The sequence below is a fragment of the Hypanus sabinus genome, chromosome 3, assembly GCF_030144855.1.
Source record: "Hypanus sabinus isolate sHypSab1 chromosome 3, sHypSab1.hap1, whole genome shotgun sequence".
In the NCBI taxonomy this organism is placed as follows: domain Eukaryota; kingdom Metazoa; phylum Chordata; class Chondrichthyes; order Myliobatiformes; family Dasyatidae; genus Hypanus; species Hypanus sabinus.
In genome coordinates, this window is record NC_082708.1 from 5,306,627 (window position 1) to 5,322,945 (window position 16,319).

At 46.0% G+C, this 16,319-nt stretch overlaps 1 protein-coding gene across 2 annotated transcripts in view; it reads right to left on the bottom strand.

Annotated features, from left to right (window-relative positions):
- numa1 (nuclear mitotic apparatus protein 1) overlaps nt 1–16,319 on the bottom strand; it is a 171,086-nt gene that overhangs the window by 40,666 nt on the left and 114,101 nt on the right. For both annotated transcript variants that reach the window (XM_059963590.1, XM_059963589.1), the window contains 3 exons: nt 12,266–15,199; nt 4,641–4,709; nt 4,064–4,165 (listed from right to left, as the gene is read on the bottom strand). In XM_059963590.1, the coding sequence (XP_059819573.1) occupies nt 4,064–4,165; nt 4,641–4,709; nt 12,266–15,199 (3,105 nt within the window). The remainder of the gene's footprint in view (nt 1–4,063; nt 4,166–4,640; nt 4,710–12,265; nt 15,200–16,319) is intronic.

The following is a 16,319-nucleotide window of genomic DNA, read 5'->3' on the forward strand; positions in this document are numbered from 1 at the left end:
CCATATACCTATCCAGATGTCTCTTGAGATCCTATCATTTCTGCTTCCACCACTGCTGCCAGAGGCCATTCCACACACTCAACACCTCTGCATAAAAAACTTATCCCTGACATCTCCTCTGTACCTGTGAGACTTTCGGGGTCACCTACTGTATCTGGTGCTCCTGATGTGGCTTCCTGCACATCGGTGAGATCTTTTGCCAAGCACCTTCTGTCTGCCAGAAAAAGCGGGATCTCCCGGAGGCCACCTATTTCAATTCTACTTCCCACTCCAACACATCAGTCCATGGCCTCCTCTGCCACGTTGAGGCCACACTCAGGTTGGAGGAGCATCACCTTACATTCCATCGGGGTAGCCTCCAACCCAATTGCAAGAACATCAATTTCTCAAACTTCCAGTAATTGCCAACCTTACCCCCCTCCACTTCACCATTCCCCATTTCCCTCTCACACTTACCTGCCCATCACCTCCCTCTGGTGCTCCTCCGCCTTCCCTTTCTTCCATGGCCTTCTGTCCTCTCCTATCAGATTCTCCTTTCTCCAGCCATTTATCTCTTTCACCTATCCGCTTCCCAGCTCGTTACTTCACCCATCCCCCTCTCCCGGTTTCACTTAACACCTGTCACCTTGTATTTCTTTCTCCCATTCCGCCCCCAACTCTTAACCACTTCAGTCCTGATGAAAGGTCCCACCCCGAAACGTCAGCTGATGTGGTTAACTGGATCAACAAATTTGTGGATGACACCAAGACTAAGGGTGTATTGGACACTGAGGAAGGCTATCATTGTTTGAAAAATGGCAGATGGTATTTAGTGCAGATAAGTGTGAGGTTTTGCACTTTGGTAGGACCAACCAGGGTAGGTCTTATAAAGTGAACGGTAGGCACTGAAGAGTGTGGTAAAACAAAGGGACCTAGGAATAATTTGTTGAAAGTGGCATCATAGATAGATTGAGTTGTAAAGGAAGCTTTTGGCACATTGGTCTTCATACTATAAATCAAAGTATTGAATACGGAAGATGAGATGTTATGTTGAAGATGTTAGTGAGGCCTAATTTAGAGTATTGTGTGCAATTTTGGTCACCAACCTACAGGGAAGATGTAAACAAGGTTGAAAGAGTACAGAGAAAATTATAAGGATGTTGCCAGGTCTGGAGGACCTGAGTTATAAGCAAACATTGAATAGGTTAGGATTGTATTCTTCAGAACATAGAAATCTGAGAGGAGATTTGATAGAGGTATGCAAAATTAAGACAAGGATAGATCGGGTAAATGTTAGCAGGCTTTCTCCACTAAGGTTGTGTGGGACTACAACCAGAGGTCATGGGTTAAGGGTGAAAAGTGAAAAGTTTAAGGGGAACATGAGAGGAACCTTCTTCACCCAGAGGGTCATGAGAGTGTGGAACGAGCTGCCAGTGCAACTGGTGCATGTGAACTCGATTTCAACACTTAAGAGAAATTTAGATAGGTATAAATATGGTAGGGATATGGAAGGCTAGTGTCCAAGGTGGAAGTAGCATCATGCTGTGGGGATGCTTTTCAGTAGCAGGGACTGGTCACGATCGATGGGAAGATGAATGCTGCAAAATACAGAGATATCCTGGATAAAAACCTACTGGACCCTGCCAGGAATCTTCAACTGGGGAGGAAGGATGACCTAAAGCACACTGTCAGAGTAACCATAGAGTGGCTTCAAATGAAGAAAACTGATGTCCTTGAGTGGCCCAGTCAGTCCTGACCTCAACATCTCTGGAAAGACCTCAATATTGCTGTTCATTGCTACTCCCCAACTAAACTGGCACAGCTTGAACAACTTTGCAAGGAAGAATGGGCAAATCTTGCTCCATCACGTTGTGCAAAGCTAACAGAGACTTATCCAAAAAAACTGTAACAGTGCAAGAGATGGCTCAACTCAGTTCTAAGCAAAGGAGCGGGGTGAATAATTTTGAACTGCTGACATTTCAGTTTTTGAATTTTTAGTGCTTCAAGCTTTCAAATTTTCCCTGTTTTTTGGGGCTTTGCTGTGGGAAAATAAGAAGCACGTGATTCACAAATAAAAATTCTCAGTTAAATTATTCAAAGTCCATGGTTCTAAGTCAGCCATGATAAAATGACAGACCTGACACAATGGCCTGATTCTGCTCCTCTATCTTGTAGTCTATTGGTCTAAACCTTCTTATCCATGTACCCAACTGTACCCGTGCTATGTCCCAACAAGGCATTGCCCCTATCACCAGTGCCAGCCATGGTTTCACCCTCTTTCTTTCCAATCCTGGAGGGTCTTGGCCCAAAAAGCTTTGGGCCCATTATCTAATAAAGGATATACAGTTGGCCCTCCTTATCCATGGGGGATTGATTCCCCCCGGACACCAAAATTCACAGATGCTCAAGTCCCTTATTTAACATGTCTCAGTGCATTGGTCTTTAGGACCCAGCAGAACCCTGGACTTTATTTAACATGCCTCCGTGCAGTGGAAATTAGGACCTGGCGCAGCTCTGAATCCGCAGTGTTTCTGTTCACAAAAACAATCACGATCACGATTGAAAATAAGGTGGAAGTAATAAAGCAATCGGAAAGAGGTGAAACACCATCGGTCATTGGAAAAGTGTTAGGCTACAGTCGGTCAACGATTGGAACAATTTTAATGGAGAATGTGAAAGGCCCTGCCCCGATGAAAGCTACAATTATTACTAAGCAACGCAGTGGTTAAATTATTGAAATACATATGTTTCAAGTGTTTTATATGCATAGAAAGGTAAAATATGCACTATATACTGAGAAAAATGTTTGACTGACTGACACTCAATAATACCGGAGGTACCTGTTCTGACTTCAAATCCGACTTAAAGATGGACTCAGGAATGGAACACATTCATAACTCGAGGACTGCCTGTACTTTAAAATCATTTCTAGATTATTTATAATACCTAATATAATGTAAATGCTATGTAAATAGTTGTTATACTGTATTGTTTAGGGAATAATGACAAGAAAAAATAGTCTGTACATGCTCAAACAACAAGTGCTGGAGGGAGAACTTCCAGGTTTTCCCGATCCGCGGTTGGTTGAATCCGCGAATAAGGAGGGCTGACTGTACAATCGTTGGAGAGGAGGTTCAGCAGAAGTTCATGTGAATAATCCAAGAATGTAAGGGTTAATGTACAAGGAGTATCTGATGGCTCTGGGACTGTACTGGCTGGTGTTCAGAAGAGAGAGGGGATCACATTGAAACCTATGAAGTACACAGAATGCTGGCCTAGATAGTGTGGATGTTTCCTATTATGGGGGATTCTACGACCAGAGGACACAACCTCAGAATGGAGGGATGTCCTTTTAGAAAAGAGTTCAGGTGGAATTTCGTTAGCCATGGGCCAAGTAGCTAATTCTGCTCCTAGTTCTGATTGGTTAAACCCTCCTAACCATGTACCAAGTGTACCCTTGTCTCTCCCAACAAGTTTGAAGGCTTCTTCCTTCCCAGTTCTGAAGTAGGATCTTGGACTGAAACATCGACTGTTTACTATTTCCACAGATGCTACATGACCTGCTGAGTTCCTCCAGTATTTTGTATTTGGCCATGCCTCGGGCTGTCGAGCATCTAACACTCTCAGTGTGTGTCCCATGATCTTGTGCTGAACCAATTAAATTAGTAATCAAATGGCCAATTAAACTAATCTCTCTGACTACACAATGTCCATATCCCTCCATTTCCCTCACATTCTTGTGCCTATCTAAACATCTCTTAGAAGTCCCTATTGTATCTGCCTCTACCATCACCCCAGACTGTGTATTCTGGGCACCCAACACTGTCTGTGTAAAAAACAAACTGCCCCTCAAAACGCCTTTGAATTTTTACGCCTTCTCGCCTTAACTGAATGCACTCTGGTATTAGACATTTCAACCCTGGGAGAAATATATTGTCGTATTGTCTGTCTACTCTCTGTCTCTCATAATCCTATAAACTTCTCTCCATTGGATTTCCCCTCAGCCCTGCCAATCCAGAGGAACCAACCCAAGCCTGTGTTATAGCACACACCCTTGAATCCTGGTTTCAGTGAGGGTACAGACCTGGGCCTTAACGTGCTGCACTATCTCCTCCTTCTCCTTCAGCTGGGTCTTCAGCTCCATCACCTGCTGCTCCAACTTCTCCTGCGTCTCGTTATCCCGAGCCTGCAATGGTAGAACAAACGTCACGCTCGGATGGAACACTCACATCAAGGCGGAGAGTCAGTCAGCAGCTGGGATAAACAAAGTAACTCATAAGACACAGGAGTAGAATTAGGCCATTCGGCCCAACGAGTAGCTCTGCCATTGTATCATGACCAATATATCCCTCTCAACCCCTTTCTCCTGCTTTCTCCCCATAATCTTTGACACCCTTACTAATCAAGAATCAATTGACCTCAGCTTTAAACATACCCAATGACTTGGTCTCCATACCCGCCTCTATCAACAAATGACATCTTGGTCCCTGAAGCACGGTGACACCTGATCTGATGCAAACCACGTTATTTCAGTGTGAGATCTGTTGTACAAGTGACAAATAAAGCTAATCTTACTGCTGATCTCCACTGGACAACTGCTTGGATTTAGGTTTTTTAGGGGGAGCAGTAGTGAGGCAGGATCCTGTGAACAAGAGGCTTACCACAAGTTTCTGTAGTTTGGTTTTAGATGCCATGTCATGCTGACTCAGCTTCTCATTCAGATCTGAGACCTGGAACAAGCCAAATAAATCCCATAAATAAAGTGACATGAATAAAAGGGCTTCCAGAGGTCAGACCCTACAAATACAATTTTATCTACGAAAGGAAGAGCAGAAACAACATTTATTACCCCTCAACCATCATGCTCTTGAACCAGAGCAGATAACTTCACTCACTCAATCACTTAAGTATTCCTATATCCTATGAACTCACCTTCAAGGACTCTTCATCCCATGTTCTCAATATCTATTGCTTGCTTACTTATTTATTATTACTATTTTGGGGTTGTTCTTATTATATTTGCTCAGTTTGTTGTCTTCTGCATTTTGCTTGAATCAGAATCAGGTTTAATATTACTGGGCATATGTCATGAAATTTGCTGCTATGCAGCAGTAGTACATCGCCCATCTAGTCTATGGTCTGACCTACTGTGAATGCCAACATGAATCTCAGGGTTGTAAATAGTTGTCAAATATGTACTTCGAAGATAAATTTACTTTGAGCTTTGGAGAGAATCTTCCCATTCTTCTCAAGAGCAGTGAGGTAATGTTGCAGCTCTATAAAACTCTGATTAGACCACATTTGGAGTATTGTGCTCAGTTCTGGGCATACAGAAGATTTACCAGGATGCTGCCTGGATTAGAGAGCATGGATTACGTGAGGAGAGATTGAGCAAGCTGGGGCCTTCTCTTTGGAGCAAAGGAGGATGAGAGGTAACTTACTAGGGATGTACAAGATGATAAGAAGCATAGATCAAGTGGACAATCAGAGACTTTTTCCTAGGCTGGAAATTGTCAATACGAGGTGATTGGATGACAGTATGGGGTATGTCAGAGGTAGGCATATTTTTACACCAGAGTGGTGGGTGCATGGAGCCTCTGCCAGGGCAGTACTTTAGGGACATTTAAAAGACTCTATGGCACATAGATGATAAGAAAATGGAGAGTTATGTGGGAGGGGAGGGTTTAGATTGATCTAGAGTCAGTTAAAATGTCAGCACATTATTGTGGGCTGAAGAGCTCGGACTGTGCTGTGCTATTCTGTTTCGTGTTCTTGTATGTTTTAAGTCCTGCCCATTTATCACTTGTACATAGAAACATACAGTGAAATGCGGTGCTTACATTAACAACAAACACAAGCTAAGGGTGAGCTGAGGGAAGCCCTCAAGTGTCAATACACATTTTGGCAGCAATATAGCATGCCAATATAGCAATATAGCATAACACAAACAACTACTAAACTACACAAATATTTTAAAAATTCCTGGCATAAATTAGATCTGAATATTCTGAGCAGTACATAGTTTCTTTTACAGTTACAAGCTTACACAATCAAGGTGGACAGTCAGTCTTCCCCAGGGAGTCTAAAACTAGAAAGAACAAGTCGCCCATTTTGGAGTTGGTGTTGACCCCTAGTGTTCACTTGGCAGATCACAAGTTGTATTGTATTTGACAGCCAACTGCGACAGCATTCATGAACTCAGACGAGATTTTTTTGTGTGTGACTATATGTTTACCGCTGTGTTATATGTGCCGTGTGCTGTGTATGACCCTTGGTACTGTGTTTTGTACCTTGGCCCCAGAGGGACACCATTTCATTCGGCTGTATTCACGGGTATTCCTATTTGGTTGAATGGTAATTAAACTTGAACTTGAAACTTGTTAAGGTGAGAGAGGAAAGAATTAAAGAGGAACCCACAGCTAAAATCCTCTCCCTCACTCACAGGGTGCTGGGTATAAGGAACGAGTAGCAATGATAAAGGCAGGTACAATTATTACACTTGTGGCATAGAGTGCAAGCACACAGTTTTTTTCCCTGGGAGTGGTGCTAAAAACAAGGTGTTAGTATAAAATCAGAGGCCATGCTTTTAAGGTAAGTGGGGTGAAGTTCAGATGGCTGAAGCAGGTTGGCATGGATGAGTTGAGCTGAAGGGCTTGCCTCTAGGTCGTGTAATACTATGACAAGCTCCCAACCTTGCACTTTATTGCTTACCTGCACTTTCTTTGCATCTGTTACACTTTATATTCCTTGTTATAAGACACAAAGCAAAATTAAGCCATTCAGCCAGTCAAATATGTTCTGCCATTCCATTATGGCTGATTTATTTTCCCTCTCCTGTCTTCTCTCCATAACTTTTAATGCTCTTTCTAATCAAGAAACTATCAATCTCTGTTCACCATCCTTTGGCTAAAGAAATTCCTTCTCATCTCTGTTCTAAATGGCCGTACCTCCACTCTGAGGTTGTGCTACTGGTCCCAGACTCCCTCACTATAGAAAACATCCTCTCCACATCCACTCTATCTAGGCCTTTCAACATTCGATAGGTTTCAATGAAATCCCTCCTCATTCTTCTAAACTCCTACGAGTACACTTCTTATCAAAAGCTTCTATGTTAACCCTTTCATTCACAGGGTAATTTTCATAAACTTTACCTTGTACTACCTGAATACGCTGTGTCATGAAATGATATGTATGAAGAGCATGCTAGGCAGGCCTTTCACTGCATCTTGTGGAGTTATCTGAATATAGAAACATAGAAAACCTACAGCACAACACACATCCTTCGGCACACAAAGCTCTGCCGAACACGCACTTTAGAAATTACACAAGGTTACCCACAGCCCTCTATTTTTCTAAGCTCCATGTACCTATCCAGGTGTCTCTTAAAAGACCTTATAGTATCCGCCTCCACCACTGTCGCAGGCAACCCATTCCACACACTCACCACTCTGCGTAAAAAAACGTAGCCCTGACATCTCCTGTCTCTACTTCCAAGAACCTTAAAACTATACCTTCTTGTGCTAGCCCTTTCAGCCCTGGGAAAAAGCCTCTGACTATCCACGTGATCAATGCCTCTCATCACCTTATACACCTCTATCAGGTTACCTATCTTCCTCCATCGCTCCAACAAGAAACCCTATTCTCGTAAGGCATGTTCCCCAATCCAGTAAACAAACATCCTTGTAAATCTCCTCTGCACTCTTTCTATGGTTTCCACATCCTTCCGGTAGTGAAGTGAACTGACCACAGTACTCCAGTGGGGTCTGACTAGGGTCCTATATAGCTACAACCTTACCTCTCGGCTCCTAAGCTCAATCCTATGATTGATGCAAGGCCAATGCACCATATGCCTTCTTAACCACAGTAGCTTTGAGTATCCTATGGACACAGACCTGAAGATCCCTCTGACACTCCACACTGCCAAGAGTATTACCATTAATACTATATTCTGCCACCATATTTGACCTACCAAAATGAACCATTTCACACCTATCTGGGTTGAACGCCAGCTGCCACTTCTCAGCCCAGTTTTGCATCCTATCGATGTCCCGCTGTAACCTCTGACAGCCCTCCACACTATCCACACATCCACAACCTTTGTGTCATCACAGCAGATACTAATTCACAAAGGACCAATCTTCTATTCCTAATGTAGACTGTTAACAACAATCAGTAAATTGCAGAGAAAAGCACGCCTCCACACCAACCAAACATTTATTTTGGGCATCTGGGATCTCTCTCATCCAAAGTTTTTAAGAAAATTTTTGTTACGAGTTTATCCCAGCACAGCTGTTTGAACACACAGGTGTCTCCAAATGCATATACAATTATAAACAGTTATATGACTGTTATAAACAGGCCTCCCAACAGTAGCTCGGAGGCGGACTACAGATTAGAACTGGAAATACAAAAGGTGTATCAAAAGAGCAATGTTATGATAGTCATGAGAGATTTCAACATGCAGATCAATTGGGAAAATCAGGTTGGAAATGGATCTCCAGAGGGTGATTTTGTTGAATACCTACAAGATGGCTTTTTAAAGCAGTTTGTCATTGAGCCTACAAGGGGATGAGCTATACTGGATTAGGTGTTATCTAATGAACTGGAGGTTATTAGGGAGCTTAAGGTAAAGGAACCCTTAGAAGACAACTATCATAACATGATTGAGTTTAACTTGAAATTTGATAGGGAAAAAGTAAAGTCTGACAAAGTCAGAGAAGTAAGGGAAATTACAGTGGTATTTAAGAGAAGTTGGCCAAAGTAAACTGGAAGGAGCTAGCTGCTGGCAGAGATGTCAGCAGAGCAGAAATGGTGTGAGTTTCTGAGAAAAATGAGGAAGGTGCAGGATAGATGTATTCCAAAAACAAAGAAATACTCAAATGGAAAAATAGTACAACCATAGCTGAAAAAGGCAGTCATAGCTATTGTAAAAGCAAAAGAGAGGGCATACAACAAAGCAAAAAATAGTGGAAAGACAGAGGATTGTGAAGCTTTTAAAACCTATAGAGAGCAACTAGAAGAATCACTAGGATGGAAAAGATGAATTATGAAAGCAGGCTAGCATATAATATCAAAGTGGATAGTAATAGCTTTTTCAAGTATGTAAAAAAATAAAAGAGATGAGAGTGGATATAACCGCTAGAAAATGAAGCTGGAGAAATAGTAACAGTGGACAAGGAGATGACAGATGAACTAAATGAGTATTTTGTATCAGTTTTCACTATGGAAGACACTAGCAGTGTGCCAGATATTGAAGGGTGTGGGGGAAGAGAAGTGAATACAGTTACTATTACAAGGGAGAAGGTGCTCAAAAAGTAGAAAAACCTAAGGGTTCTTAAGTCACCCAGTCCAGATGAACTGCACCCTAGGGTTCTGAAAGAGGTAGCGTTAGAGATTGTGGAGGCATTAGTAATGATCTTCCAAATGTCATTGGACCCTGGCACAGTGCCAGATGACTAGAAAACTGCAAATGTCTCTCCACTTTTTAAGAAAGGAGAAAAGCAGCAGAAAGGAAATTATAGGCCAGTTAGCCTGACCTCAGGTGTTAGTCAATTGGTAAGGATGAGGTTATGGAGTATTTAGTGACACGGGACAAGATAGGGCAAACTCAGTATGTTTTCCTAAAAGGAAAACCTTGCCTGACAAATCTGTTGGAATTCTCTGAGGAGATTACAAGTAGGAAAGATAAAAAAGGATGCTGTGGATGTTGTATATTTGGACTTCCAGAAGGCTTTTGACAAGTTGACACATGAGGCTGCTTACAAGTTAAGAGCTAAACAGGCAAGTTACTGCAATGGTTAGAACATTAACTGATTTGTAGGAGGCAGTGAGTGGGAATAAAAAAATCCTGTTCTGGTTGGCTGCCGGTGACTAGTAGTGTTTCTCAGGGGTTGGCGTTGGGACCACTTCTTTTTATGCTGTATATAAATGATTTAGATGATAGAATAGATGGTTTTGATGCCAAATCTGCAGATGATACAAAGATTGGTGAAGGGGCTGGCAATGTTGAAGCAACAGGTAGGCTGCAGATTAGGAGAATGGGCAAGAAAGTGGCAAATGAAATACAATGTTGGAAAATGCATGGTCATGCACTTTCCTAGTAGAAATAAACGTGCGGACTATTTTCTAAACTAGGAGAAAATCCAAGAATCTGAGATGCAAAGGGACTTGGGAGTCCTTATGCAGAACACCCTGAAAGTTAACTTGCAGGTTGAGTTGGTGGTGAGGAAGGCAAATGCTATGTTAGCATTCACTTCAAGAGTCTAGAATACAAGAGCAAGGATGTGATGCTGAGGCTTTATAAGGCACTGGTGAGGCCTCACCTTGAGTATTGTGAATAGCTTTGGCCTCCTATCTAAGAAAAGATGTGCTGGCATTGGAGAGGGACCAAAGGAGGTTCACAAGGATGATTCCAGGAATGAAATGGTTGTCATATGAGGAATGTTTTATAGCTCTGGGTCTGTACTCACTGGAACTTAGAAGGATAAGGGGTATCTCTTTGAAACACTGAAAGGCCTAGACAGAGTAGATGTGGAAAGGATGTTTCCCACAGTGGAGGAGCTAGGACAAGAGGGGACAGACTCAGGATAGAAGGGCATCCATTTAAAACAGAGATGCAGAGAAGTTTCTTTAGCCAGAGGGTGGTGAATTTGTGGAATTCATTACCACAAGCAGATGGAGGCCAGGTCGTTGGATGTACTTAAGGCAGAGATTGATAGGCTCAGAATTGGTCACAAGGGGATCTTTGATCTCAAGGGGATAAAAATGCGATGTACTTTTGGGTTTGTGAGCATCTACTGTGAGTACCTTGCTGAATAACGACTGCTATAGCACTAGCATCAGTGTTTCTTCAGTGACTCTGATCACAGTCACAACAGTACATATACAATTACATCCATCATCATGAAGTGTTTCGAGAGGCTCGTCATGAGGCACATCAAGACCCCGCTGCCCCCCTCACTGGACCCCCTGCAGTTTGCGTACCGTCCCAACCGCTCAACAGATGATGCCATTGTCATCACCCTTCACCTGGCCCTAACCCACTGGACAAAAAAGACACAAACGTTCGGATGCTGTTCATAGACTTCAGTTCAGCATTCAACACAATCATCCCTCAGAAACTGACTGGAAAGCTGAGCCTACTGGGCCTGAACACCTTCCTCTGCAAATGGATCCTAGACTTCCTGACTGGGAGACCTCGGTCAGTCCAGATTGGGAGCAGCATCTCCAACACCATCACACTGAGCACGGGGGCTCCCCAGGGCTGTGTGCTCAGTCCACTGCTGTTCACTCTGCTGACCCACGACTGTGCTGCAACACACACCTCGAACCATATCATCAAGTTCACTGATGACACGACCGTGGTGAGTCTCATTAGCAAGAACGACGAGTCAGCTTACAGAGAGGAGAAGCAGAGGTTAACAGACTGGTACAGAGCCAACAACCTGTCTCTTAACGTGAACAAAAGAGATGGTTGTTGACTTCAGGAGGCGTCGCTGAACATCAACGGCTCCTCGGTAGAGATAGTAAAGAGCACCAAATTTCTTGGTGTTCACCTGGCAGAGAATCTCACCTGGTCCCTCAACACCAACTCCTTAGCAAAGAAAGCCCAGCAGCGTCTCTACTTTCTGCGAAGGCTGAGGAAAGTCCATCACCCACCCCCCATCCTCATCACATTCTACAGGGGTTGTACTAAGAGCATCCTGAGCAGCTGCATCACTGCCTGGTTCGGAAATTGCACCATCTCAGATTGCAAGACCCTGCAGCGGATAGTGAGGTCAGCTGAGAAGGTCATCGGGGGCTCTCTTCCCGTCATCATGGACACTTACACTACATGCTGCCTCCGCAAAGGAAACAGCATTATGAAGGACCCCATGCACCCCTCATACAAACTCTTCTCCCTCCTGCCGTCTGGGAAAAGGCTCCGAAGCATTAGGGCTCTCACAACCAGACTATGTAACAGTTTCATCCCCCAAGCTATCACACTCCTCCAGAGCCTAGACCAACACCTATTGTCCCGTTTATTATTTATTGTAATGCCTGCACTGTTTTTGTGCACTTTATGTAGTCCAGTGTAGGTCTGTACTCTAGTGTGGCTTACTCTGTGTTGTATTTTTTACGTAGTTAAATCTAGTTTTTGTACTGTGTCACGTAACACCATGGTTCTGAAAAACGTTGTCTCATTTTTACTATGTACTGTACCAGCAATTATGGTCGAAATAACAATAAAAGTGACTTGACTTGAATAATGAATCAGTTAGTCACACTGACCGAAGAATGAATTTACCTGCGCAATTAGCTGTTCTCGTTCTTCCTGAAACTTGCGCTTGTCTTCTAGAACCTTGGCCTTTGCCTTCTCGTACTTGCTGGTCACCTCTTCTATTCTCCTCCGGCTTTCATCTTCTCTCTGCCGACTGGCAGCCTGATCGTCCACGTGCTGGGCGGTGAGCAGGCTCAGCTGCTTGGCGTGAGTCTCGCGGGCCTCGGCCAACTCAGTCTCCAGCTTCCCTCTCGTTGCGGCCAGCTGGCTGCTCGTCTGCTGGAGCTGCTGGATTTCCTGCTGCTGCTGCTGGCATCGCTCCTGCGCGGCCTTCAGCTGTCCCGCGTCGGCCCTCAGCTCGCCCAGCTGCCTCTCCAGCCGCTCGACCTCGGCTCGTCGCTGGGACTCGGCCTCGCTCAGCTGGCACTGGGCCTTGGCCACTTCTCCACGGAGGTGGGCCAGCTCAGCCTCCTTCTGGGACATGTTCTCTTGCTCCGCCCGAGCCCGTTGCTCGAGCTCCACCACCAGACGATTCCCTGAAGCTAACTGCTCCTGCAGGGCCTGGATGGTCTGCTTCTGGGTGGCAACCTCCTCATCCTGCAGCCTGGCAGCCGAGTCCCTCTGTCGTGCCTGCTCCTCTTGTAGGGCCTCCAGTTCTTTTTGCAACCTCCCTTCTGTCTCCTTCGCTAGATTCATCTCCTCCTTCAGCCTGGCGCTCTCCTTCTGCTCACCCGTGAGCTTGTCCTGCCAGGCTGACACCTCCAGCTCGAGAGTGTGTACTTTTTTCCTCTCCTGCTCCAACTCCTCCCGCTGCAGGCCCAGCTCATGGCTCCGGGCCTGTTCCGTCGCCTCTTTCTCCTGCAGCAGACCCTGGATTTGGGCCTGGAGTTCTGCTTCCAAACGGGCCAGCTCACTCTGCTTCCCATTGCACTCACCCTCCAGTTGGGCCATGCGCGACCGCAAAGCCTCTAAATCAGCTTCCCTCTCTTGGCGCAGGCTGAGGGAGGAGCGCAGCTCTTGCTCAGCTGCCTCGGCCCTCCGTCCAGCCCGGCGCCCTGCCTCCTCACTGGCTGCTATCTTGGAGCTGAGCTCTGCCAACTCTCCTTCCCTCTCACTGAAGGCCTGGGCGTACCGGGCCAGCTCGCTCTCCTGGGTGGCCGCCTTCGCCTTCGCGGCCTCCAGCTGCTCTTGCTGCCTGTCGACAGTCTGCTGGAGCTCGGCCCTCCTCGCCCTCTCGGCCTCCAGCTGAGATACAGTTGCAGCGCTCTCCTCCTGCCGTTCCCTCTCTGCCTTCCTCAGGTCCTGCAGCTCAGCGCGCAGCACCCCCAGCTGACCCCGGAATGCCTCTTCTTCGCTCGCCGCCCTCTGTGCTCCATCCAGCTTAGCTTCCAGCTCAGAGAGTCGCCCCTTGTACTCCTCCAGCCCAGCTCGCGCCTCTGTCAGCTCTCGGCACGCCTGCTCCAGCTCGGCACTGCTCTTCCTGGTCTTCTCCTCCGCCTGTGACAGGCGCTCGGATGCCTCATTCTTGGCAGCTTCCAGCTTCTGCCGCCAGCTGGCCGCTTCAGCCCTCGCCTCAGCCTCCAGTGCCGCGGCAGCTCTCAGCTGCGAGAATTCGCTCTCGGGCACTGAGACCTTCCCCTCTTGGCCGGCTTCTAGCTTAGCCAGGCGGCCCTCGAGCTGGCCAATCTTTTCCCTCTCTTCTGAGAGCTCAGCCTCAGCCTTTTCCCTCGCCTCCTTCAGGTCCGCAACTGCCCTGTCCAACTCGGCCTCCTGCTGCCGGGCCGCCTCAAACTTCTCCTTCCAGGAGGCGGCCTCTTTACGGAACTTCTCTTCCTCTTTTTCTCTCTCCTCAACCATCTTCAGAGCATTGGAAAGTTCACTCTGCAGCTCTGCTGACCTCTCGAGCTGCTCGTCCATCGACTGCTTGGCCGTGGCCTGAGCCAACTCTTGAAGCTTCAGTTGCTCAGATAACTGGGCCTTGGCTCCATCTCGTTCTTCTCTCAGCCCCTTCAGCTCCTGAGTCAGCTGGCAACGCTGCTCGGCTTCAGAGACACGCGCCTCTTCCCACTGCCTCTTCTCTCCCTCCAGCCCTTCAACTGCACTCTGCAGGGAGGCAAGCTGCTCCCGGAGGGCCTCGTTATTTTGAGCTGCATCAGCAAGGCCCACCAGCTTGATCTTGTGACCCTCCAATTCCTCTCTGGTCTCCTGCAACTCCGCTTTCAGGGCTGCAACCTCCTCGGAATGGCTCTGCTTGTGAGCACTGCAGGCAGTCTGGAGATTCTGGTTTTCAGATGTCATCTCCGCGACCTGCGTGTCCAACATCTGCACCTTCTCCATTAACTCGTTCCTCTCCCGCTCCAGGCTTTCGATGCCCACGTGGTTACTTTCCAGCAACTGTATCTGTCTATTGAGCCTCTCCATTTCACTCTCCTTCTCCACCTTCAAAGCTTCATACTGTGTGACAACAGAAACCTTCTCGCTGCAAATCCTCTCAGACTCTTGCTTAAGGGCCGTCATTTGCTGCAGTGTGCTCTCCCGCTCAGCCTCCAGCCGCTGCTCAAAGGCCTGTAGTGTTTCTTCTTTAACTTGAAGGGTCTCACCGAGGCTCTCCAGCTTGGAGCGGAGATCGAGGACTGCCTGCTCCTTGTTCTGGGAGTCCTCTGCCAGCTGGTGCCGCAGCCTCTTCTCCTCCTCCAACTCTAGCTCCTTCTGCATCAGGGAGTTGTTTGTTTTGATAACCTCCACATTCAGGGTGTCCAGCTGCCCCAAGAGCTGCTCCTCCTGAACCCGTGCCTCCTGCTCAAGCACTTTCTTCTGCTCCATCAACTCCGCCATGGACTGCTTGAGGCTACTGACCGTCTCGGCGAGGTGGCTCTTCTCCTCCTTGTGAAGCGTGGTCTCCTGTTCCAGTTCGGCTGCTTTCGCTGTCAGCTGTGAGACCTCCAACTTCAAAGCTTCCAACTGCAATGGGCAATGGGGGGGGGGGGGGGGCGGAGAACAAAGACAAAGCAAATTCTTAATGCACTCACAAACAAAATTTATACTTCGATCATAACATAGATGCTGGAAATCTTGAGCAATATCAAAGATAAACTTTATTCAGCAGATACACTGACATATGTTAGGAATTTGCTGTGCTGTGTTGGTCAGGATACAACATGCAACCAAGAACATTATATAAAGAATAATATAAAAAATACTCTTTGTGGTCAGTTCTGATTGCCTCATTAAAGGAAGGATATGGTAGCTTTAGAGAGGGCAGAGGAAATTTAGCAGGATGCTGCCTGGATTCGAGAGCGTATTTTATGAGAAATTGAGTGAGCTAGGGCTTTTCTCTCTGGAGCAGGGGAGGATGAGAGGTAACTGATAAGAGGCATGGATAGTGTGGACAGCCAGAGGTTTTTCTTAGGGTGGAAATGGCTAATATGAGGGGGCATAAATTTAATGTGATTGTAGGAACGTATAGGAGGGATATCTGTGTTTTTTTTAAACACAGAGAATGAAGGGTGCATGGAATGTATTGTCAAGGGTGGTGACAGAAACAGATAAATCAGGGAAAATTAAGAAACTCTTAGAAAGGCTCATGGATGATAGAAAAATGGAACACTGTAGAAGGGAAGGGGTAGGTTCATCTTAGTTTATAAGGTTGACATAACATTGTGGGCCAAAGGGCCTGTACTATGCTGTAATGGTCAATGTTCAAAATGTTAAGCCCAGACAACCTTTGTCCTCTTTGGATCAATAAAGAACAGTTCTGCTCTCAACCATATCACTACACAATATACAGTCTAATTATCCAATTGTTTGTAGGACCTTGGTTTAACTGCAGCAATGAAAACACTTCAGAAATACTTCACCAGTAAATGCTACTGGTATTGGCCAAGCTTTGTAAACGGTGCTTCAGAATTGCCCATTTCAATATGACTTCCCATTCTGATATGTTTGTCCATGGCCTCCTACACAGCCATGATGAGGTCACACAGGTTGGAGGAGCAACACTTCATATTCCATCTGGGCAGCCTCCAACCTGATGGCATAAACATTGATTTCTCTGACTTCCAGTAATTTCCCCACCCCTCCT